Raw genomic sequence first — 25745 nt, forward strand, 5'->3', positions numbered from 1 at the left:
AACAGACATCCCGAAATCTCATAGATCCAGTTAAAGGTCCAAGATGTGCTATTGGTACTGCGTTAAGAATTAAACAAATGGCAAAATATGTCACACTATTCTTGTTTCAGTTTCCTCTTTTACAAACTCTGCTTTTCTGTTCGTGCTGAATCTTTTAGGAATATTTGTTCTTTGAAAGTAACTCTGATCTAGCTTGTAAAGCAAATTCACAAATATCCCATATATAGTCCATTTTTACTATGCTAAAGAAAAGAGGTACAGAATATTTAGACAACATTTAGAAAAATGAAATGACTAAATATCACAATTTATATCAAAGCAGGTAGCATGAAGGTTGCTGAATTTTGCAAGAATTTGTGCACAGACTACCTTAATTAACCCAAATTCTGGCATTTCTTAACTACTATCTGTTAAACAATAGTGTTCTTTAATTTATTTTAGTAAGACTATATGTGATACAGAGAGAGTGAGCCTCCACAGTGCTGTTGTGTAGGGTGAAGAGTTATCCTTGGCATGAGTTTGGAAAGGTTACGTTACCCATGAATAGCGAAGCCATGAAGAAATTGTACTGGGGACTAATTAGGACCCCTGTTTATGTCTTAGTCAACTCTACATAAAAGGGAGAGAAAACTTGAGATACATTGAACCAAGTGACAGGGCTTCAACACATGCTCAAATCAAACACATATTTGCCAGCTCTGATAGACCATTTGGAACAGGGATTGCTCCTGTCATTTTCAAAAGTGATCCTTTTAGACATCAGGCTTCAGGTTGGCAGGCTTTTTGCTTCTGAGTGCCAGATTTGAAGCAACTGCCAGGTAAGGCTCTCCTCCTTGCAATAATACATTGCAATGATATTAGGTATTGGGGATCGTCAGAGTAAAGAAAGTAATGGTTCTTTGTAGGTGACTCTCAAATTTCCAGCCCCTTCTTCCCTTCCCTGCTTGTCTCAGGCTACCCACAAGTCTTCCGAACCCCTGCTTTTTTAGGCTTATTTACATAAGCATATTAGGATTTATTCTGTAGCGATATTGCATTTGCACTAATTAAATGAGGGACATGCCATCCAGAATTAATAACTTAGGAATGGGTAATAATAAAAGCAAGCTCAAGTCTCTAAAATTACATTAACTCTTTTATTAGGTCAGTGTGACTAGAGAGCTGATCTCTATGGCTGGTGTAGCACAGGGACTTCAAGTGGTGAATTCAGGGTGACATCCACAGTTTGGGATCACTGACATCTTGATGTGATGGTCTATTCCTAGGGCCATCAGGTAGGAGAGACAACTGAGACCACACATATGTTGAGTTTTGGCGATGTCAATTTGAATTGATCTCAGTTTTACACGTAGGAAAATAATTCTGAGGAGCATTGAAGTTCATTTATGTGTACTTAGAGACTTAATATTGGCATGTATGTATCTAGATTTCTCTTCAAAGTACTATCAGCAAGATAGTATCAGTGAGAGCAAGCAAGCAAGAATGAAGTAAGAATGACAGCTCTTCAAGCCCATGAATTAAATCATGCTGTGTGTTACTTCAGTCTAATTTCTTTAATGGTGGCTTATACCAGAGTCCTGGAGGTTTTGCACAATGTCACTTGCTCGTGCTACTTTTGACATTTAACAGTGCAAACACCGTAGAGGAGAGCACACAAATCCCTTATATGCGTGTAGGTAACAATGCCAACAAAATTATATATGCAAGTGGTTACATATGAATTATATACACAGACAAGGATGCGTGCAAATTGGGTAGCCAGGATGAGGTACCTGTTTAAAAACAAACAAACAAATTTTCCTGCTTCAGTTTGTACTTTCTGTGTTGGGAGTGGTTTTAAGAGCGTCAGACTTTTCCTGCCTTTCCCCTTAAAATTTTGGCTTTCCTCTAAATTTTGGCTTAAATGTTTGTTCCAGTAGCTCTAGTCTTTTTAATGAACTTAGCAGTGGGGGAAAAGTCAGCCCTGGGGCAGGAGCTGAGAATACAGAAGAAAGCTGTGTGCTGTTTTAAAGGGAAAGGAGCAGGTCAGCATACATCAGCGCAGGCCTTGTTACTTTATATTCAAAAAGAGAAATACAGTCCAAGCAGCTATTATCAGTCTTTATTCCACCGCTCTTCCAACTTCCAAATAAAGCGTAGGAACCCATTCTACTACACGACGGTTTTCTTGAACGATTTTAGAGGAAACGAGCTCCTCTGTGCATAAGCTGTTTCACATAATAAACTGTAAAATGTCAGTGAATAGACAGGAGACAGCTAAACAACAGAATGAGTCTTCTCAGTTTTATGAACGCGCTTTGTTTCTGCCTACGTTGTCCGAAGTATAACATGCTAGGCCAAATCCTGAAGCCTGACTCCACTCAAATCCGCTGTAGACAAAATACTAACTGAAGTTAAAGGAAACACCACTCAAGAGAAAACTTAGTAAGAACCTCAGAATTTTGATGGATGCTCTTTAAAACATAAAGTGAGAGAAGCTTCAGGCAGGTCAATAGGTACCACTTTTCAAAAACTTCTGTACCCAGTTTTCAGCAGTGACTTCTGCGATTTGAGAATTTGACTCTCACAGGAAGAAAATGAAACAGGGCTCATGAAACGTCCTAGTGTTGTTGTCACAATTGAATACCAACTTTAGCCTCCTAATTTATTTTGGAAGCTGTAGAAAGGTTTTGTTTCACCCTTATAAAAAAATGAAAATATTTGGGTGTGGCCCTTTTATATATGCCAATACAAGAAAAATTGGCAAAAGATATTCTTTCAATTTCTCTACTTTTGAGCATGCATATGTGATGTCACCAGTTACAAGTTAAAGATGGAAGATTTGAGGAATATCTGAATTGGTAAGAAACAAATTTTATGAAATTTTGTGGCCCATTGTTCCAAATGGCTAGCATTTTGAAATACTGACCTCCAAATCTGCAAAACATAAAAGGAAAAAATGTGTATTTGTTACTTCTACTTCTGTGTCCGAAAATGGCAAACCCAAAAGTTTTTGTTTTGTTTGAAAATGAAAGCAAAAAATACACCTGGAATTTTGGATTGAATATGTGTTTCAGTTTTATCAGGACATACACAGATGGTCTCAGAAAGAGCAGGTTGGAGAGGCTGATCTAATTTTAATTCTATTGTGTGAAGTACTTGCCTCAAATAATGTTTTTGTTCAAGCCTTCAGAAATGTTAACATGTTACTGAGATTTTGAAGTTAATTTAAAACGAGGATGTTAGATGACTATTTCCACCTAGCATTTTATGGTTCTATATTGTGGTCCTTAGAGACCTTCCAGTATTACAAGAAACTAGTGTCAGGAAGAGTTTTTGTCCTAAAACAATTCATCTCTAATGAAGCTTATTTTTTCTTCCTCTTTCTACTTTCCATTTCCTGTTAGTCGGAAGTGTCTTGGATCCCCAACAAACACTACTCTGGGATTTATGGGCTGATGAAGTTGGTTCTGACTAAGACGCTACCTTCCAATCTTGAGCGAGTCATTGTCCTCGACACAGACATAACGTTTGCCACTGACATTGCTGAGCTCTGGGCCGTCTTTCACAAGTTCAAAGGTATTCTAAAGACGTTTTAATTTCTTGATTTATGGGGAGGGAGAATGGTTTGGTAAAGTAAGCAGCAGAGCAGAGCAAAGGGCCACCTGAGATTTATTTGTTAAATGTTTTCACTCTTTCATTTTCTGATGTTTCAATATAATTGTTCCTTTTACGAATCCATTTTTCCATTGTTTTCCTCAACAATCTTGCGTATAGAATGGTTGACAACACTAATTATCTATTTATTTTCTTTTATTGGTCTAAATATTGGGAAGAAGTGAGAGCTTGAGAATACAGTATGTTATAAAGAAAGAATTATGAGAATTCTCTTCTGACATATCATTCTAACTACCTGCAGTTACTCAATACTCAGGAGGAGTTGTTTTATATTACTTCTTATTTATAAAACCTAATTATTACTTTAAATATAACTTCTTGTTACCACTGAAAATGAACGTATTAGGATGATGTTTGGACTAGGGAGGAAGATGAATGGGGCAGATTTTTTGCTTGTGAATAGCAATGAATTATTACTTACTCCTGCTAATGAGTTGATACAGGGTTTTGGATCTGAAGATCCACCTGAAGCAGTTTTCTCTACCTATCCCTATTTCCTACAGCTCCTTGAAAATTATCTTGATAGGTTGATCAAGAAAGGACGTTTTCAAAGTGACTGGGTAAGGAGATTGTTACAAAGGAGATTGCTACCTTGTCACAAGCCAGAGCCCTTTCTTGGCTAACATTTGCTACTGAAGCCACTTAATTGTCTTGCACTGCAGTGTTACCAGTTTTTCAGATTTAGAGCCATGCCCTGTTGTTCTCCTGTTACCCTCAAAATACATTTTGGAGTGCTGGTAAGTACAGAGACATTACGATTTGAAGGTTTACAGCCTTACAGAAGCGTAGCCTTGATGTTACTCAGCTCTCAATCACCTCAAGCAAAACTCAGCCTAAGCAAATGAAATTATTTATTTACAGAAGCCCAAATAGACCACCCAGTTGAAAAGGTGAGAGAAAAGAGAGCATATTTGATCTACATATCCCATACTGATATCCACAAGGCTTCTTTGCCTTTCCTAGGATCCAGCTAGCAAGGCAGTAGCTGCTAACTTCAGCTCTGTGGTCAAAGACTCGCTTCTAGTGCTTGCTTCTCAATGAATTTGCTTCCTTTCTCTTCTTTGGAAATATTGATGTCTATTCAGTAAGCCAGAAGCAATTATGTTCTTACTTTACTGAACCATCCACAACCTGTTGCTTCATTCAGGAATATAAAGTTTTTCCTCCTCTTTAGATTTGTTCAAACCTCTTCATGAAGCCTTTCCCTACACTGAACCCTGAATTTCATATAAACATATACCGTGACAACAATAATTTACATAAATGTATGCACAGGAACTAATGCTATGATATTGTACTGTCCCACTCTGCACTACTGTCCCATTAATAGCAATATTTTACTGAATTTGCTATATTAGCATGCTGTAGCAGGTAAGGGAAAGTGTGTAAACTGAACTTGGGCATACAGCATTGCGTGGTCAAAGATATCACAATTGGACTTGAGATAATATGGGGGATCATCTCCTTGCTTATATTTTCCTTCATAGTTTTAATGAACGCACAGCAGTGGTATTCTCCTTTCTTTTTACTGAGGAAAGGAAACCAGGGATAAAAACTGCTTGTAAAGAAGGGAGTATGGAGCAGAGGGGAGGCCTAAGCCTGAAAAAAATATAAGCAGAAAAGGTGGAAGATGGATGATTACTTGAAGCTAAAAAGCAGGTGTGAGTCAGGAGTCTCCAGACAGCTAGGCAAGGTAGTTCAGCTGGTTAGAGCTGTTAAAAGCTCTAACACATATGGAGGCAGAATTCTTGCCAGCCCGACATACTTGTCATGATTCACATGCCAAAAATCAAGAGATGGCCCCCAAGCCAGGAAATTGTTTTAGTATGAATTTCTTAGTTGTATGATCTGTTTTTTGATTCCTGACAACCACCTGCTTCTCCACTATATTTTTAAGCCTAGCGGTAAATTCGAGTCAGTGTCGACATCTGCTCATCTCCCACACCATGTCACACACAAAGAAAGAATTAATGACACAATCCCATAGCCCTGGGAGTTGAGTGGAGTAGGAGAGGACTTGGGAAGGTATGTATGCCCAAAGTGACCCTGTATGTTGGAGAGGAGAGAGAAATGGAAGGGTCCTAGCCCAAGCTTGTGCTCCAGCCTGTGTCACAGGGTGGAGTCCCATTAGGAAAGCGAGACTCAGTGGGAATGGATGATCTGGAAGATGATGGCAAGTAAGTTGGCCACTGCTGTGGCCACTCAAAGGCCTGCAAAATCTGATTTTGACTCGTGACAGCTTAGTAGAAGATTGGTTTAAGTCATATAAGGATTCTTAATTTGTCCTGTTACTTCTTTCTTATTTTTTCTCCTCCCAGTGTCACTTCAAATGATGTCTCATGTCGTTAGCTGCAAATAACTGTCTAAAGGACCTTTTTTTAAACTTGTATTTTAGTTCCCTCCTTACTTTTCCCATCAGAAGTCCCAGCTAAGTTTATGACTGCATTGGATGAAATACTACTTAAAACACAAGAGAAATAACACTCCTGTGATAGGAAGTTATAACCTCCATACATGCCTGACACTATACCCTACCCCAGCTTGGATGGTAATTTTAGAACCACTGATTCTCTTTCTTGAGATGTTCAGACACTCAACTGTTGGCTAGAATTGTCCATTAAAAACCTGCTTGCACCTGATAGTGTTTGGGCAAGCAAAAGACCTTTCACAGCAAGAGCGTAGGAAAGCAGAGAGCTTCCTTCTGTGGGTTGCTGCCGGATAACAGATAAGATGGTCCAGCACAGCATCTTCCAATTTACGGCCACACAGAGAAAGGGAGAGAAGGTCCTAGAGTCTGTGATTCTTTCTGTGCCCAGGAAGACTTTTTTTCCCAAAAGAACATAATAACTAAGAGCGACCAGTAGCTCAGATTCCCTTTTTTCTAGGACAGGCTCTTGGAAGAAACTCAGACTCAGGACTGTCTTGTAGTTTAGCCAGGTCCAGTTTGCTATGTGGAAAGGCAATGTTTTAAATAGCACCTGGGATATCCACAGTATCCCTATTCCACAAGGTTCTTCTTCCAGTCATCTCAAGAGTTGCTGAAAAGATCAGGCCCTTATATAGAAACTTACTATTGTAGTTGGTAAAATTACTCTTACATTCATTCTATAGAAGGAAAAAAAGGAACAATATTCCATTTTAAATTATTGCTCTTTCTGCCCTTTTCTAATAAGCCCTTTTCATATGCCCTTACAATAAATATTCCAACTATTCTGTAACTGAGTGCACAAATTAAGTCTGTACATATGTGAATTTATTTGAAAATATCTTCTTTGAAGTGGTAACCTTAGGCTTTGGCAGAAATTCACACCTCTTTTCAGTGTCCTGAAACAGTGTCTCTCTGGGCAGGTTAGAGGTTTCTCTCTGCAGTTATTGGGGCTGTATAATTATTACTACTTTTACATGACAGTTTCAATCTTTATGCAAAAATTTTGTCTTTGGAAACTAGTTACTTAGATTTCAAGAGTCAGATCCAGCATTTCAGCTGGAATTTAGACATTTCTACTTTAGCTTCATTCTCTCCTTCTCTCCCAAAGATAAGCAGACTGTTTCTCTAGGGCAGATATATACTTCCAAAATACTGACTTCAAAGGTATGAGGCTGCAGCCACTCTGGTAAAGATAACTCATCATGCACCTTTTTTGTGACTTAGTTGACACCGATTAGGTTTTCTATTCATCTTTCTCTGGATTTTGACAGTTCTAAACTTGAGAAAGCATCTAGCCTAAGGGTGGAAGAATGGGACTGTAGCTCATATTCCTTCTTGGATAAAGTGCTGCAAAGTGTTTCAGACAGCAAGGATTAGTGTAACCAATATACTTTTATTGCAGAAATTGTGTGAATTCTTCTGAGAAAAGAACCAGTCCAAAGCTATGCTCTCTGCCATCAATCTTAAAGTTCTTTTAAAGGCCACATCAGCTAATTGTTTTGTTATTCTGGCTCTCCCACCTCTTGGTATTGAAATGTAGTTTCTTTCTTCCAAACATCTGATTTTGACTATTAACTATTTGTTAAGTATGGATTCTCGAGAGCATTCGTTTTAAATGACAGTGTGAATTTATTAGGGATCTGACTGTGAAAATCATAATTACCTGTGTTACAGGTTGCGTTTCCACTCAAGATCAAAGCCATTTTGTGCTGGGGACGGTACATATTTAGAGCAAGAGATTGTCTTTGTGCTTTATTGCTTAGTGTCAGGTGGCAATTCTGGTCTCCACATGATTCTGTTAGGCCATTGCAGTGTATAAGTCACAACTGAGACTCGCAAGTGAGAGCTGAAATAATCCCTGTAGAGGTCAGTGTTGAGGGCCTCTGTGTTCGACTGAATACCACATCTAAGGGCATAGTATTTCTAAGTACAGGGAGTAAAGCAGGGACTATACTGAAGAGTGATGCCCTACTACTATACACAATCCATTATCACAGTGTGATAAATCTTCTAAGTACTTTTAGGCAGATAGTGGTTAAGTAAATATTTTAAGTATTTTTATGAGAATGGTTAGTAAATAAGTAGTGTATTTCAAGTAACTCTACACATAGGTTAAGTCATCCACAGAATTTAAACTACAATTACTGTTGATCTGTGCAAATAAGTCTTTGCTGGAAAACTGTTAAGGCATTAAAACAGAATCACCTACCCTCATTACCAAGCATCGAAGAAGGAGAAATGACAAGGTTGGTAGAGAGACTGAAATTGCCATACTTATGCTTTGCATGGATAAAAACATGCAATAGAAGCTGCTTGCTTTATGTCAAAGAGCTCAAACAATGATAAAAATCCATACTGGCATCATAAATACCAGAGAAGGTCAGCAGCAATTTTGGTAGGGATTGGCACATAGTCAATCTCAAACTTTAAATTTGTAAACACTCAGTATGCCTGTGCTTTGGCTTATTGCTCTGCAGAATGCTTGAGGTAACAATCTACGTTCATGCTATTTTTGCAGCTTCTTTAGGAAAAATTGCTAGCAAACAAAAAAAACTTAACCATCACAAAATTCAGCCTCTCCTGTTTAGCTGGTTTAGTAATCATATTCCTGCAAGAACTATTACGTGTATAGCTGTAATATCAAATGCATGCATAATTTTTCATTTTTGTGTGAATTTAGTGTGGCAAAAAGTGAGGTGCTGATGGCACCGGTGAGAGTCAGGTAGAGTCAGCAGGTGCTGTATAAATTTCTCTGAATTTGGCTGTCGGTGAAGCACTGACTTGATAAACTATACCTGTCATAGGTTCTTCTTCTGCAAAGATTGTACTTTTAGAGGTATACTGGACTTGTGGTGATGTAAAATATTCAGTTGTTGGCAAGATGAAAATTTAAAATTCACTGTTGCCTATGGCTGAAGCCAGAATTTGAACCACAAAATTGCTTCTCAGTAGGTTCTGTAGTTTAGTCTGTCACTTTACACTCACTAAATCATTAAAGCTTCCAGGGATAGTTTTGAGACAGGATCTCTGCAGGCTACACATTGTTTGTGTTAAAACCTGCAGTGATCTTTTTGTTCATTCTGGTCAGTACAATAGGTTTCCATTTTCTTACTAATCAAGAGGAAGGCATTAGCAACGTGTGCCTTAGTGTGTACAAAAATCCACAGTATGAGTCAGTCTTTTTGTGAAGGAAACAAGATCAATTTGTAGCAGAGTGCATTAATAAAATTGTCAAGCAGCTATTAAAAAAGCTTAAAATTATCTAAATTTTTATAGGTGTCTAAAAAGGCCGAATGGCACTAGGCTTTGCTCGTAAAAAGAACATCTGTTAGTTTCTGAAAGACTTACGTAAGTATTTAATGGTTAGACTACAGTACATAGCTCATCCTAGGGTTATTCCACAAATGAAATAGATTGTCTCTTTGAAATGGTCCCTGTGGAGATTGTATCAGTTTAAGATTTTCTATTCCTGATTATTACATCATGTTTTCTTCCTTTCTGCTGCAGAAGTTTTGAAGCCTCATTGATAAAGAATCCTATTTGTTAGCTATAGGTAATAAAAATGCAGGGGATGTGGTCCTCCTCTGTCTCTTGATGCTACTATATGACTTGCATATGAAACTATAGGAAGGAACACCGAACAACAGTTTATCTTGGTGAAGCGCCAAAGGAAGGATGGATTGAGGGCATTTGGCAAAATGACAAGTTTGTAACCATGACTAGAGATGAATTTTGCTGATTGTAATTTGGAAGGGATCAAGTAAAGAGAGGGGACTTGCTGATTCTGTGAGTCAAAGAAAAAACACATCTTTCTCTCCATGCTGGTCAGATAAGTTGACTAGTTGGAAGTCTTTTTTTATTATTATTATTCTAATAGCCATTTTGCTTTTCCATGGTATTTTTTTATTGAGGAAGCAGCAGGTAAGAAAGCTGACCTCAGTAAATGAGCTCCAGAGGAGAGTGTTTATTATGTGGATGAGCATGTGCACATTCCAGTTTATGAGTTTTAATGTGACAAGAGACATAATCGGAAAGTTCTGATTATGAATTGCCCTCAAAGTAGAAAGGTTACAGTTTTGGAAATATCTGTAGTTCTTTTTAGCTAAATGGTTCTTAGTCTGTTTCTACCACCAGGTATAAATATTTAGAGGTTAAAGGCCAACAGTATATAGAAATTGCGTGCAACTTATGGTGGGGGAGATTTTAAAATTAGACAAAAAATTCCATTTTGATTTCTCAAAGGTATTCTTTGGTCATGTTTTCAAGCTTTTTCCCACGACAGCTAGGACTGTTTTAATTAAAAATGAAAGCTGATATTCCTTTGTGATCTTCTGATTCCGCAGCTGGGGTTTTCAGGAGAAAAAACCACCACATATTACAGGATTGATAATAAAATCTTAATTAGCAGCAAAGAAATTTTGAGAACTTTTTTCTAGCTCTTCAACACCAATCTAGTGATTTTTCTGCAGTGTTTTTCTTCAATCTTTGTTAGCCTGCCACTCATTCTACAGCTGTCTTTTTGGGTTAGATGCTATGGAGTATCAAACACCCAAACTAAACGTTGTATGACTCACTCAGTGCTAAAGCGAAAAACATTTTCTGTCTCCTCTGAACTCTTTCTTCAGGATTTAAAGAGAGTTTAATTATATTAATCTCAAGTATTCCAACTGTGGAGAATGGACCTAGAGCGTTTGAACTGCCTTACAGATCTTGCTTGAGAGAAATCTGGGCAGAGCCCAACATGATAGGAGCAAGAGTGCACATCCCCATCTCCCTTGGCTGGCACAAGCTGTGACTTTTCAGAAGCTGGAACATCCAGCTCCCAGAGGGTAGACATTGAGAGAAGGAGCACTTCTGTTCTGTGTATTTGTTCTTAGCAGAGGAGGAGAGCAATTCTGGGAAAAGGATGCCAGTGTTGGAGGCCTGAGTCATTGGTAGGCTGTGCTGAAAAGAAAACCGATGAGAACACAGACTGAGGAGGAAAATTAAAATAACCCCCCCACCCCAACTCTCTTAATAAAAAAGGGAAATCAGGCAGGAGCTGATGACTGCTGACAGACATTTTGAGTTGATTTTTTTCTCCTGCAAGCTGTTCACCCTCTCCTACAATAACAGACATGCTCCCCACAGATTTAGTACCCCTGACACAGCAGATCACAACTTATTTACAGTTTTTTTCTTAGAGGGCTATTAAAAAAAACACAAACCCACAAACCCCAATGTCTGCTATTCTCCCTGGGTGAAGTGCACAAATTAAGTCCATATACTAATCCCTCTGCCAGTCACTTCTACCTTCCATAAGTGGCAGTAAAGCAGAGTAAGTGGATGAGCAGATAGTGCATCTGGGGGGAGTGGATATCTGTCCATCATTCCAGTTAATAATGTATAATGATGATTCACCTTTGCATATGTGAAAAAGCCAAGCAGATGAGACACATGGGTCATTCACCTAACAAATGAAGTTTACGCTAAGGTTTAATAGTTTTATTACTAGGACTAAAGAAAGAATGATACTTAATAGGTAGGTTTCTGTGCCTAAGACCCTCGTTCTAATCACATGCAGTCTATCAAGTACATATGCTTTTCACTGTTGTCTGTGAGATGCATTGTAATAACTTGATATTCTGTTTTTTCCTGCTCTTAACCAGGCATATTCTCCAAGCCTACCTTGCTCTGCATTAGCAATCTATATTTTTAAGGACCTAAAGCCCCATTTCTAATCACAAAGCTCTCATCTGCAGTTTCACCTTTTTGTTTTTATGCTGCAAATCCTGTCTGTAATACTGTCCTTGGCAGCAGAAAGATTTGCATAGAGTACAGTCAGATAGGGAATGTCTGGTTCACAGATTCAAGCTGGAAGGTAGAAGGTATTGCCCGTAGGTCAGTGGTGTGATTGTCCTGTTAGAAGGACTGAGTTTGAAATATTGTTCTCTGTGGAACCAGAGAGGAGAGAAAGGAACATATAAAATTAAACCAATTTATTACACAGCTGAACTAAGGCTGTGCACAAATGCACCATGTGCAAGAAGCTTGGACAGTAACATGAGCTACAAGTTAGACAAGTAAATAAAATCCGTAAATAATCCAATTTTGAGGAAACCTCACAGGTTTCCTTTTTCCAAGCATTCTAGAGAACTCAGGATCATGTGAACCCCTTACTCTAACCCTCAAGCTAAAAGAAAAAAGTAGCTATGTATATAGTGGCCCAGGTTACTATGCATCTCCCAAGTGTCTTTATTCTATTTAAAGTTCAAGCTTGCTTTATTCCCTGCCCTTTATAGTAATCTCTAGCTTGCATTCAGCATGGGCCAAGCAATTCAATTAAATGAAGGAGCTTTTCTTTCTCTGACACTTTCCTCAAAGTAAATCTTTTCGATGTGTTGAGACACTGCTAACAGGAAAAGGATTTTTGCCGTCACCTTCCAAATACATTCAAAAAGGTGATTGATGAGCATACAGTAAAAACTTAGGGACAAAGTGTGTCCACGACTGCTCTGTATTTTTATTTTATTATTTGCTGCATTTAGTTGCAGTGGAATTAATAGTTTAGGCTAAAGTGTCAGGTGGGTTGATCTGTAGTTCCCTCCACTGCACAAGGGCTGGTCCTGAGTAGGATTTGGACCTGAAGTGCAAAATTCATGGCTGTGGTAAATTATGTGCAAGTTAATGTCAGTAAACTAGATGCACATTCTACATTTTCTGGTGAAGACCCACATCAGTTTAACGTTCCTTTTCTACTGCCTGAATGCTTAAAAGGGTCTCAGCATCTAACCTGACAATATTCTCACTTTGGTGTAAGACAAGCCCTGTGTCAGTGGCTTCTGGTCCTACTGGTACACAGATTCATTATGGAGCTGGGACTGAACATGTCAGCAGAACAGCTTCTTGAGAGCCATGAATTGCTGGCAAAACTAAGAGAAACTCTGAAACTATTTATGTCTATGTTTGGTGATGTTGTGTTTTTTTCTATCCAGTTAGGGACTGGGAGACCTGTCAAATGATATACCTAGAGAATTTGCGTGATGGGGGCACAGGTGGAGTTCTAGCCGAAAAGGTGCTAGTGATTTTTAGTGATGCTGTTGACAAATAGGCCAGACTGTGAAGCAATACAAAGGCTGAGGACCTAACACATACTTACTGCTTCTACCCTACTGAGCCACTGGTAACTTTGAGCAGGATTGCAGCATCGTACCTTATCTAATACAAAGCTGTCCTTGGCTGACTCTCTGCTACCACTTTTCTATCCTGACCCATCACCATAAAATGTACTACCAGTTTATGCTCAGACCAACTTACTGAAATGCACATTACCTCTGAAGTTGGCTCAGGATTTCTTGAACTTCATTAATTCATGACATTAGCATGTCTTCCTGCAAATGTTAGATTTAATAGATGGTAATAATATGTCCTTCCTGCATGCCTCAGGATAGGATTATTGCAGGTGCCAAGCAGCATTCTGTATTGCTGTTACCGGCTTTTTGCCAACCTACTTCACAGTCATATTGCCACCAATTTTTACAGTGTCTTGAGAAGATACAGGCGCTTTCCCATACTGCTAAGAAACGATGATCTGAATATTGCTACACTGATATCCTAAAATCCTAAGAGAGCGCATCTCAACTAGTATAAACTGGCATTATAAAACGTTGGAGTGAACTGGGTAATGCTGACTTACATCAGTAAAGGAGTCTAGCTCCTATATTCCGTAATTTATATAAACATTCTTGCTCTGAACTTGCATCTTCTTTTATAGCCTAACTTTAAAAAGTGTGAATTGCTGGGGGAGCAGTCTTTAAATATGCTTTCCTTTCAACTCTAGACACCTGGTACAGGTCACAAGTAAAAAGAGTTGGGTGACCTCAGCCAGATCTGACGTGCATGAAGGCTGAAGTGCATAAGCAGGGCAGTACAGGGATGCACTACGAGGGTAGAAGGTTGGAGACGCTTCAGCAGACTTAGAAAAGGACATTTGCACACTGTGGGTTTCATTTTCATGATCATATGACTATTTCAAACATAATTAAAGGAAGGGGGCAATAACGGTAGGTAAATGAGAAAACAGTGTGAGGATGAAGAGTGGGAATGAATATACAGAATACAGAGCAGAAAGGAAAGACTAGGAAAAGGAGAAGTGGAAACACATCTAAAGTTAGTGACGAATGTTTATCTTATGAGACTGGCATAAATTGTCATATACCGCCGCAAATTTCTGTGAAGCCATATAGAAGCAAGTGTGTGTATCTAGCAATTTCCTGCACTTCCTTGGCAGCAGCATCTGACTATAAGAAAAACCTTGCCAGGCAAATAGTGAGGTATACATGATCATTAAAGGGCTAGCCCAGCATTTAGTTCAGCGCAGGTGAGGCCTTTCCCTCCCCCAGGGTGGGTAGTGCAGATATCACCCCCACTTGGCTGCAACCAGCAATTAGTCCGATTGTCATTGTTATCACTCTTTATTGTTTGTACTGCTGTATGGTGCAAGAGCTCCACTTACGGATCAGCACTCCTGGTCCAGTTTTTTAAAAAGAGTGGTAAGAGGTCTCTGCAAACCCATTGCTATGAAGCCATGTGGTTTTCTTTCACTTCCTGAAGAGCTTTAATCACTGTAACGCCTGATCCAGTCTTTGTGGGGAGTAGGAGGGTTAAGAATGATTTGTAAGATTGAGAAGAGCGGTGATGAAGTCCCATTCCTGTGATTCTTTGCTTTGGTTTTACGCTATTGCTTTTGAAGGTTTAGTTGCCATAACAACCCAAAGCAATCCTGTATTACCATAGAAACATGCTGTTGTGGGTGACAGTTTTTATGAGAGGCCTTTTTTTTTTTCTGTCCTCCTCATATGGTATCTTTAAAATTGGCCCTTTTTGCAAATATATCACAGTATACTAGAGGGGCTCCATAAAGTGTCCGAATTATGTAATAAAAAACAACAAAGAAGAATATAGTTAAATCCCCCCAGAAGTCTATGGTCATGGGTGACTGAAAACAGAGAAAAGATAACAGTAAGTTTCTGCTGCGTATCTTGGAGGTCAGAAGTATTGAGCTGGCTACTCAGACCACATGAGTAAATACTCAAACGTAGCAGAAGAGGAGTTAAGGTTTATAATATGTACCAGTGACTTAGTATAAAAACAACTTATCATGATAGTAGTTATCAAAAGACTGGACTACTTTAATGTGCTCTGCATGAGGTTGCTCCTTGAGACTATTCAGAGGCTGAAGTGAGAACTGCTGAATGAGGCAGCCCTCTGATAAAGCACTGCTTCATGCTGAGAGCCCATTCCAGCTGCATACTGATAGCCTGCTGGTTTCAGGGTGTTGGTTGTGACCTGTCAAGCCCTAAATTGTTGCCCTACGTCAAGGACTTTCCCTTTCTGTGTGTGATATCTTTAACAGCTGCGCTCTGCAAAGGCCCCTGGACTTGTAAAGACTGGTAATAGAGCTTTTTCCTTCAAGAAATCTGCACCTCCATCAACTCCGTTACTAGGCTGTCCTAGGGCAATGGACCCCTAGAGCATGTTAGTGTTCCTAATTTCTGATAGATTGCTGTGCGTCTTTATCATCAAACTTTGAACTGAAACTATGGACCAATCCAAAATTGTTTATTCTGTCCTAGCAAACCATTATTGAGAGCACATTGCTACACGTTCATATTTTTATGGCAAGCCATACAACTTGTTTGGCAAGAGGCTAGACTAAGCGTAGCTGGACAGCTGTGGAGGTTGTTATTATCCACATTGTTATAGGGAGGCTTGGATCTATCTGTGTCATATGATGAGTTAGCATCATTGACCAAAAAGAACTTTACATTCCTAATAATGCTATTTTAAAGATGATAAAAGCTTTCATTTGAAGACTTGCAAGAGTTCCCCTTCCCAAAGGGAAACAGGAAGCAGGGAACTCCATGAAGTTCAGATGTTCTTTAAAGGCCCTTCAGCAAGCCTAGACAGGTCTACTACTCCTTTACCTCATCTCACGCTTGATTCTCCAAGCTCCATTCTGTTGTTCTCAACCCTACCTGAGACTGATGATCTCTGTGGGAAACAGGAACTCCTTTCTGCTTTCTGAATGCCTCCCTCTAACCTTTTCAGAGACATCCTAGGGTACTCCTTATTCTTGGGGTTGATTTTTATGATACTGGAAATTCCCTCCATAATCCGGAAGCTTCCAAATGAGACCCATTCTATCTAATCTAGATTTGTTTGACATAATTCCCCTCTTGCTCTTCTTCAACTCCTTTCTCTAGTCAAGAAGTTTCAAATAAAACAGTCAAAGGTTGGTATTAAATACTGTAAATACTTTTCTCCTTTTCCTTTGCATTGTGATGACATTTTGACTTCTACCCCATGAAAACATGTTAGCCAAACTTTAGAGGGAGTTTTATATAACCTTGAAATTAGTTCCTATTACAATTAAATTATTGAAGACTGACCACCATGCAATGTGATTTTTCCTCATTAATCATACTAACTAGCTGCATTCAGTACAAATCTATTCTCTGAACAGTTCTTTCACTTCCAATGCAGAACAGCATGCCACGGCCTCTTCTTGTTCTTGTTGGCAGTCTTACTGTAAACTCTGTGGTTTATAGTTGGGTGTTATGGCTGGATTAGATCTTTATTTTCTTAAGAGTTGGACTTTGCGCAGATGCTGAAAGATGCCATCTTTTTCACTTGTTTCACTGCTGAGCAGGGCACATGCATGTGTAGATTCTTAAGGAGCAGTAATGTCAAACCAAATAATAGATGTGCCTTAAGTTGTTCAAAGCTGTTGGCTAGTTACCTTATTCAGTGCTAATGCTAAGGCTGCTAGTCCCCCTTGTATAAGCTTTGTTTTTAACAGAGCCCTCTGTTAACAAATAATCCTTCTTAAGTTTCATGCGTGACTTTTTCTTCCCTGTCTCACTTTTCTCAGGTTGTTGTATGAGGCTAGTTCAGGTAAAGAAGCAAGACTGCAATCCCACGGAGTATGTAAGGGATGGATCTAGATCCAGAATATGTAGCTGTGCAGAGAGAAAATTTATGGAGATCTCCTTTTAAAGTAAAGCAATGATAAGGAAGAGCTGCAGGTTGCAATATGCTCTTGGCCAGCCGTGTAAAATAAAAGAAGTTATCCTAACCCACTGTCTTCCCTTGAGAGTCTCAGTACATTGGCAATGCAGAACTTATAATCAGCATTAGCCTGACCTAGCCAATTTGGTCAGTAACATTAAGCACAGGCAGCAAACACTGCATCTGAACATCAGTGTACTTCTGCGGAAATAGTCCTCTATGTGCCATGAGCCAGCAGTGTGCCCTTGTGGCCAAGAAGGCCAATGGTGTCCTGGGGTGCATTAGGCAGAGTGCTGCCGGCAGGTTGAGGGAGGGGATCCTGCCCCTCTCCTCAGCCCTGGGGAGGCCTCACCTGGAGTACTGTGTCCAGTTCTGGGCTCCCCAGTACAACAGAGACATGGAGCTCCTGGAGAGAGTCCAGCGGAGGGCTACCAAGATGATGAGGGGACTGGAGCATCTCTCCTACGAGGAAAGGCTGAGAGAGCTGGGCCTGTTCAGCCTGCAGAAGAGGAGACGGGGGGCGGGGGGGATCTGGTCAATGTGTAGAAGTATCTGAAGGGAGCGTGTAAAGAAGATGGGGCCAGACTCTTCTCACTGGTGCCCAGTGACAGGACGAGAAGCAATGGGCACAAACTGAAACACAGGAAGTTCCGTCTGAACATCATGAGGAAAACCATTTTTTCCTGTGAGGGTGACAGAGCACTGCAACAGGTTGCCCAGAGAGGTTGTGGAGTCCCCATCCTTGGAGAGCTTCAGAAGCCATCTGGACGCGATCCTGGGCAATGGGCCCTAGGTGACCGTACTTGAGCAGGGGGGTTGGACTAGACGATCTCCAGAGGTCCCTTCCAACCTCAACCGTTCTGTGATTCTGTACTTCAGGGCTATTTTGTCATTGTAGATGCGACACCAATATTTGAGCTGCGCTGTTTTTCAACTTTCTTATGTTCTAGAGCATAAGAAAGAGCCTATCTTTTCATCACCATGTGTTTTCTGTAGAGCGTTAAAAACCTTAGCAGGCTGCAGAAAGAACCCTTTTCTTATCTTCCTGTCACTTTGTGTTTTCTATGCAGCCTTAAAAATATTAGGAACATAGACCCAAGGTCCATCCTCCTCCTGCAGTTTCCTCCTGCAGCATGCTCTCTCTCAACTGGTGAGGCACACTTCACCAGACAGGTATCCAGGGCTGTATACTTTCCCCTAAAAAGCAGAGAAACTATGAGATGCAGGGTCTTATTAATGGAGGCCATAGTTCAATGATAGAGTAAATAGAAAATTAGGGATCTTGGTACTGGATCAAAAAGCTGTAGCCATCTGGAACTGAGTGCTAATCTGGTATAAACTCACTGGTTCATTTCTGTTCAAAAATGTTAATGGGTTAACTCTGTTCTGATAAACCTTATTCTGGATCAGGAACCATATGTCTTGCCATAGAAAGCTCAAAGTCAGCATAAACTCGAAATCATGTGTACTGACTAATACAATAGAAATGTCATTCTGTGCCTGCATTTGTTTATGTATCAGATTTGCTCTGCTGGGTGACTCAGTCATGAACAGGTCCTATATACTAATGAACACAGAGCCATAACTGGAGTGAGTCTTGCACTAACTTGGTTGAAATGTTTTGCTGAGTTACACCTTGCAGTGTAACTCAGACTTTCACAGTGAAGGCAGATGGGAATGCTAATTTCTTGGGCTGAAGCTTGGAAGGCAGAATCTAAACTAGAAGACATTTGATTTTAGTGATCCTAAGCCTTGATTAGTCCTAATTTCTCCCTTGGTGGAAGGGAAAGATATTTAACCATTTCTCTAACAATATTTAAGGTCTCTATATTGCCAAAATTAAGAGCTAAAGATTGGGTTAGAAATCTCTGGAAAGTGTGTTGAGACCTGGAGAGCACCTTTCATTATTTTGGTCCTCTTGTGACCAGTGCTTTGAAAAAGCAATGTTAAATTCTGAAGGAAGTTGCAACTCAGGTTCAAAGCAGAGACAGGAGAGCTGTGACTTAAGGTGGAAGACTTTGGAAAATATAAAAAAAAATCGTGCTTACATGTCCACCTCTATAAAAAAGCAGTAACGATATGCTTCTTAAGACTTTCAAAACAGCTAGTACTTTTTGTTCTGCTCTCCAAAGACTACTTGTGTCTAGCCTACCTGTCAGATAAAACATGAGCTGGTTCCCAGGAGCTTTCTGGTTCTGATGCCTTGTTCATAGTGGGTCCATTGTAAAAGGACAAAGAGGAGACAAACTCTTCCAGGTAAATCAGGATAAAGTACTACCACAATTGTAATCCTAGCTAGAAAGCTTGAAGCAGCTTTACCTGTTTCCTCCTTGCAAGTGGGATTAGATCTTTCAGAACAATAGATTGAAAATAATTGAATACCATCCAGCAATTGCCATTAGTGAAGTTGTAAGTAGTTAGTACTAATGACTCTTACGAGAAAAAACAGGTGTGGTTGAATCACACCCTTCCATTCTAGCCATAAAATATATAAAAATTGACACCAGTTATTTAATTGTTTATAACAGTAGTGGCAGCGAGGAGAGATTTTTTCCATTTAGTGCTGTTGGTGAGAAGGTATATTGAGATAGCAGGACATTGTAACTGTTTGCCCAAAGATCCCACCAAAAGCTTTAATATAGTTGTGTAGAGTGAATGTACTCACAGAATCACAGAATGGTTTAGGTTGGAAGGGACCTCTGGAGATCATCTAGTCCAACCTCCCTGCTCAAGCAGGGTCACCTAGAGCATATTGCCCAGGATCACATCCAGGCGGGTTTTGAATATCTCCAGCGAAGGAGACTCCACTACCTCTCTGGGCAACCTGTTCCAGTGCTCTGTCACCCTCACAGTGAAGAAGTTTTTTCTCAGGTTCAGATGGAACTTCCTGTGGTTCAGTTTGTGCCCGTTGCCTCTTGTCCTGTCGCTGGGCACCACGGAGAAGAGGCTGGCCTCATCCTCTTGACACTCCCCCTTCAGATACTTGTACACATTTATGAGATCGCCTCTCAGTCTTCTCTTCTCCAGGCTGAACAGGCCCAGCTCTCTCAGCCTTTCTTCAGAGGAGAGGTGCTCCAGCCCTCTAATCATCTTTGTAGCCCTCCGCTGGACTCTCTCCAGGAGTGCCATGTCTCTGTTGTACTGGGGAGCCCAGAACTGGACACAGTACTCCAGGTGAGGCCTCCCCAGGGCTGAGGAGAGGGGCAGGATCACCTCCCTCAACCTGCTGGCAACACTCTGCCTAATGCACCCCAGGACGCCATTGGCCTTCTTGGCCACAAGGGCACACTGCTGGCTCATGTTTAACTTGTTGTCCACCAGCACTCCCAGGTCCTTCTTGGCACAGCTGCTTTCCAGCAGGTCAGTCCCCAGCCTGTCCTGCTGCATGGGGTTATTCCTGCCTAGGTGCAGGACCCTGCACTTGCCTTTGTTGAACTTCAGGAGGTTCCTCCCCGCCCACCTCTCCAGCCTGTCCAGCTCCCTCTGAATGGCAGCACAGTCTTCCGGTGTGTCAGCCACTCCTCCCAGTTTCGTATCATCAGCAAGCTTGCTGAGGGTGCACTCTGTCCCTTCCTCCAGGTCATTGATGAATATATTGAACAAGACTGGACCCAGGACTGACCCCTGGGGGACACCACTAGCCACAGGCCTCCAACTAGACTCTGCGCCATTCACCACAACCCTCAGAGCTCGGCCATCCAGCCAGTTCTCAATCCACCTCACCGTCCACTCGTCTAGCCCACACTTCCTGAGCTTGCCTGTGAGGATGTGATGGGAGACAGTGTCAAAAGCCTTGCTGAAGTCCAGGGAGACAACATCCACTGCTCTGCCCTCATCTACCCAGCCAGTCATTCCGTCATAGAAGGCTATCAGATTGGTCCAGCATGATTTCCCTTTGGTGAATCCATGCTGACTACTCCTGATCACCTTCTTGTCCTCCAGATGCTTAGTGATGACCTCCAGGAGGAGCTGTTCCATCACCTTTCCGGGGATGGAGGTGAGGCTGACAGGCCTGTAGTTTCCTGGCTCCTCCTTCTTGCCCTTTTTGAAGACTGGCATGACATTGGCTTTCTTCCAGTCCTCAGGCACCTCTCCTGATCTCCAGGACCTTTCCAAGATGATGGAGCATGGCCTAGCGATAACATCCGCCAGCTCCCTCAGCACTCGTGGGTGCATCCCGTCAGGGCCCATGGATTTATGGATGTCAAGTTTGGACAAAAGATCTCTAACCTGATCCTCCTCAACCGAGGGAGAGTCTTCCTTTCTCCACCCTTCCTCTCTTGTCTCCAAGGTCTGGAATTCCTCAGGACTGGCCTTAGCAGTGTATATACTCAAGTATACCATTTTTTTCTCATCAGGAGATTTTGCAAGAATGTAGTGCATTTTTCACTAGAAACCCGGTGTTACTAATGGAGATCTCAAGGGAGACATTTATGAGATTCAGTGAATATTCTGATCTCATTTACCTGAGACTGAATCCAGAGTAACTCTATTGTCTTCATTGAAGTTATTGGACTTATGTTTGTGAAAATGAGATGAGAATACTTTTTTTAAGTAGAAAACTGTGCATATGTGAGATGTGCTGTGTTTTTTTCTTAAGACAGTAGATTTAGTGATCAGCAGAAGTCTGACAGAAGTAATCTTACTATCTATGCTCAACATGAAGAACAGTTGATGTGGGTATGTATTTTTTCTGGAAAATAAAACCCCATGAGACTCCATTAAAAACAAGAAAAAAAATAATGAACTAGACTGTTGGAAAATGTCAAATGTAGATAGACTTGGTGATCATGAAAGAGAAGGTTTGATAGCTCTGATTGAGCTTGGAGTAGCATGGGGTTTGTTTGCATATGCCTGAACTCCAATATAAAGTTCTGTTTTATTTACCGCACTGTAGCCTGTGTTATAATAGCACAGCCCTATTCTTGAAAAGCAATTGCAGTATAAATGGCTAGTGATGACTACTTACTTGCCAAAATGATGTAATTCCTTCTGAACCACTAGGAGATTCAGCTATGGGGTGGCAAAAGAAACAGCTAGATTTGTCTGGCTATATAGAGCTTGAGAGCTGGTATAGTATCGATGCTCTACTGTGCCTGTATACTGTCAGCACTTTTACTGCATGTAGCTGAGTATTAGGGAGACTGGAGCTTATTCTCACCACATCAGTTGAAGTTCAAGCAGGACTCAGCATTAGAGCAAGGAGGATCTAACTCAACCAGGGGCACAATGTGAAGGAGCTTCACAAGTGAGACAAGAGTCAAGGAGTTTCTATCCCTCAGGCCTGTGAAAAGAACAACAGATCATAGCTCTTTCTCTGTTATTGCTAGATTTTTTCTAACATACAGCTTTCCACCAATTTCCTTCCCATTTGCTATTTCTCTGTGTTTTGATTTCTATTCCTTGAGCTTATTAACTTGTGCTTTCTCCAGGATGATTTTTTTTCTTTTTTCCCCACCCTCACTGTTATTCCTCTAGGTCTCTCTGGCATTTTGGGTCCTCAGCTGTGTGTGTAGCAACTCTCAATTTAATGACTCCTGCATTGGTAATCAGTGTACTTTCAGGACTGTAATGGACTGCATTCAATTGGGCAGACTCCGCTGAAGACAGAAAAAATTTTGACAGTGCAGTGATATCACAGGTCAGGATTTAGGGACCTGGCTAGAGCTCCAAATGAAAAGTGTGTACAGCATCTGCACACGTTTTTTGTAGAAAAGTACAAATAACTGAAGGATTCTATCTTTATATTATATGCCTTTCCTCTATTTCCTCCCTTTTTATTTTAAGGTTTAATCCTCTCATCAAAATTTTCCTGAGTAAAGGATTATTATGTTTTCATATCCAGTTCAACTATTCCATTATGAATGCTCCTATTTTTATGCTGAGCATCACTGGAAAGAATGTCTCTCTGACCCACCTCCACTGCTCACTAAGTCAACTGTCTTTGAAGTACATGTAATAAACTTTCTCTGATGGTAAAAAGAAAAGCCTCATTAGTTCCAGCCCATATTTAGGATGCACCTCTAATCCACACTCGTTCTGCTCCTTTCTTTTAAATGTTTAATTATTGATATACTTTACCTGACTCAGGCAGCCTTGTGGTGGCAAGATTTTTCCTGCATTTCTCCATTTCTCCCCCCCCCCCCTTAATATTTTGGCAATTCCTCGCTTACAGCCTGGGTCACATTTGCATGAGGGTCTATGGAACACCAGACAAAGTCCATAGCAAAGCCAAATCCATATGAAGTAGGTTGTGGTGACAGAAAGCGGCAGGAATCTCTCCTTCTCACTAGTATAACCTGCACAAAGGGAACGGTAGCACAGCTCCAAAAATGGGCAGCTGTGGGCAGGGAGATGTTGCATCCATGTAACACTGGAAGGTGCCCCAAGAGGCCATGCCTAAGCACAACCAAAATAAAAAGTCCGAGAAAGGGGAAATGTGATGTCTTTATCTGACTTCCCTTCGGGTAACTCTCCCATCTGAAGTGTTTAGGGGGACTTGAATCCCTCTGTATACCAGCTTTATTTAATCTGATCTCTTTATGCAAGTATTTCATCTTGCTCACACTGGAAAGTCACCTAGAATCTGGTCATCAGTGCTTGTATCTGCAGCCTAGATAGGCAACTTGCATTTGCTTGAAACCAAAGAGTTGTTTCAAGCCATACCTGTATAGCTTTGTCTACAGCAATGCTTTGCGTTGGTACAGCTGCACTGATGGCTGGAATTTGGACAAATTCTCAGGGCAAGTAAGAAATTATTGTGGGGAAAACACAAATGACATTTACGGATGGTTACTTACTCTTTTTTGACATTTGATATTTTCCCATTTCACAAAATCACATTTAGTAAACTGAAGGCCTGAACTGGTTAGGTTACCCAATGGATAGAACCAGCATAGCAAGTGGGTTAGTTTTCTTTTTCTTTTGTTCACACTAGTTGGGTGGTTTTGGTTTGTGGGGTTTTTTAAGTATTTTTTTAAGTGCCAGCTAGCTATCAGTATGGGACCAGTATCTCTTTATCTCTCATATCCTGACTGGCTGCAGGAGCATTTGATGGCTACCAAGGAAATACCACTTCTGTTGCAAAACCCTCGCATCAGAAAAGATGCATACAGTTGAGCCAGAGAAAGTAACAGTAACGCACAGCCTTTTGCACACAGGAACCCGAAATCCCTGATGAGAAGGGATAGGGGGACCTGAAATACTGACCATGAGAGGTTAGTTCCTGAGACCTTCCTTAATGGGGATAGGCTTGGTTAAGACCCTCAAAGATCAGGAGAATGGCTTAAAAATCATGAATTTAAAAATATATATAGAAGAGAGTTCTTGTTTGTTGTCTGGGTCATTCGTTTTACACTTCCTAGCTTTTCATAGCAGCCGTAGGAGCAAGAAGGTTACTCTTTGAAAAAGCAGAACAAAAACAAGTTTCTCCTATTGCTAGATACCCATAGAAGATGCAATGCTAATAAACACCCCCAAGATATGATGGGACTCACAGTTACCTTTCAGAGATGGCACCCCTGCTGCCTAGCTCCACAGAATAAGGAAGATACTGGACTGTAGAAACAGAATTAATTAGCAGTAATTTCATTTTCCAAATCCTTAGGAGTGTTTCCAGACCCTGCCATAAAGCACAGCATGTTCAAGAAATTTCACAGTAGGGCCAAAGTTCTTTGGCAGAGGAAGAGGAATTATTTGATCCTCTAAACCAAACTCCATTTAGCAGGGTGCAAATAAGAGCAGTAGCTACTGCAGATCTTAAAATATCCCAAAGACAGCATTAAACAGCACAGGCCATACAGTGGGTATCATACTACTCTTTCCTTGACAAATAATAGGAATCATGGGAGTATTAAAATAGGAGATGAATTTTGTCTTTAATTGGTAATGTAGCAAAGGTCTCTGCTCCAGAATTCTACCTTGGACACAGTTCAGCAGAGTAGGAGGTATATGATTTTAGTATATGGGAATTATGTGATAATATATCAAATACATACATCTATGAACAGAATCAGCTTAGCTGGTATAATCAAGACTCTGCTTCTGTATTTTTGAAAGTTCTTATTCTCCATTAAACATTTTTTTGCCCTTTTTTTTAACATTGCATGGTAAACTGTATCCACAGATATCAACAACAGACCCCTTCACTTGTTTGGAATAGTCTTTCATAGTAAGTCTGAACTAGGTAAAAGCCTGGCAAGAATGAGGTGAAGCTAAGGTGAGAACGCATAGCTTTGTTTTGGCCTCCTTGCAAGAAGTTTGTTGATTCAAATCCTCCATTGGGATTAAAGTTGAACCCAGTGCCAGTAGGTCCTGCAGTTCGGACATTTTCATTTTTCCAATTAATTATTAAAGAGAGATCTTTTACTGACAATGTCTTCTTTCTCTGCTGTTCAAGGATACAGGTTACTTTGGCTGAAAGCACCTTTCTTCAGCCTGATCCCTGGGTAAAAAGAAAAGTATGCTGCTCCTCTAGTTAGCGTGCAGAGGCATGTGGCATCAGTAGGGGTTAAACAGTTAGATATGCTTGGCAGGTAGCACTTGTTAAGCTACCAGTTGCCTAGCAGGAAACGAATAAGCTGCTGACTTTCCCTGGAAGGGGCCTGGGAAG

General features: G+C 40.6%; 1 protein-coding gene across 5 annotated transcripts in view; it reads left to right on the forward strand.

Annotated features, from left to right (window-relative positions):
* LARGE1 (LARGE xylosyl- and glucuronyltransferase 1) overlaps nt 1–25745 on the forward strand; it is a 293776-nt gene that overhangs the window by 174129 nt on the left and 93902 nt on the right. For all 5 annotated transcript variants that reach the window (XR_011141149.1, XR_011141148.1, XM_068943748.1 and 2 more), the window contains one exon: nt 3387–3558. Coding sequence is in view for 3 of the 5 variants with exons in the window: in XM_068943748.1 (XP_068799849.1) it covers nt 3387–3558 (172 nt within the window). In the remaining 2 variants the exon portion in view is untranslated. The remainder of the gene's footprint in view (nt 1–3386; nt 3559–25745) is intronic.

Source organism: Struthio camelus, chromosome 1, assembly GCF_040807025.1.
Source record: "Struthio camelus isolate bStrCam1 chromosome 1, bStrCam1.hap1, whole genome shotgun sequence".
Classification (NCBI taxonomy): Eukaryota; Metazoa; Chordata; class Aves; order Struthioniformes; family Struthionidae; genus Struthio; species Struthio camelus.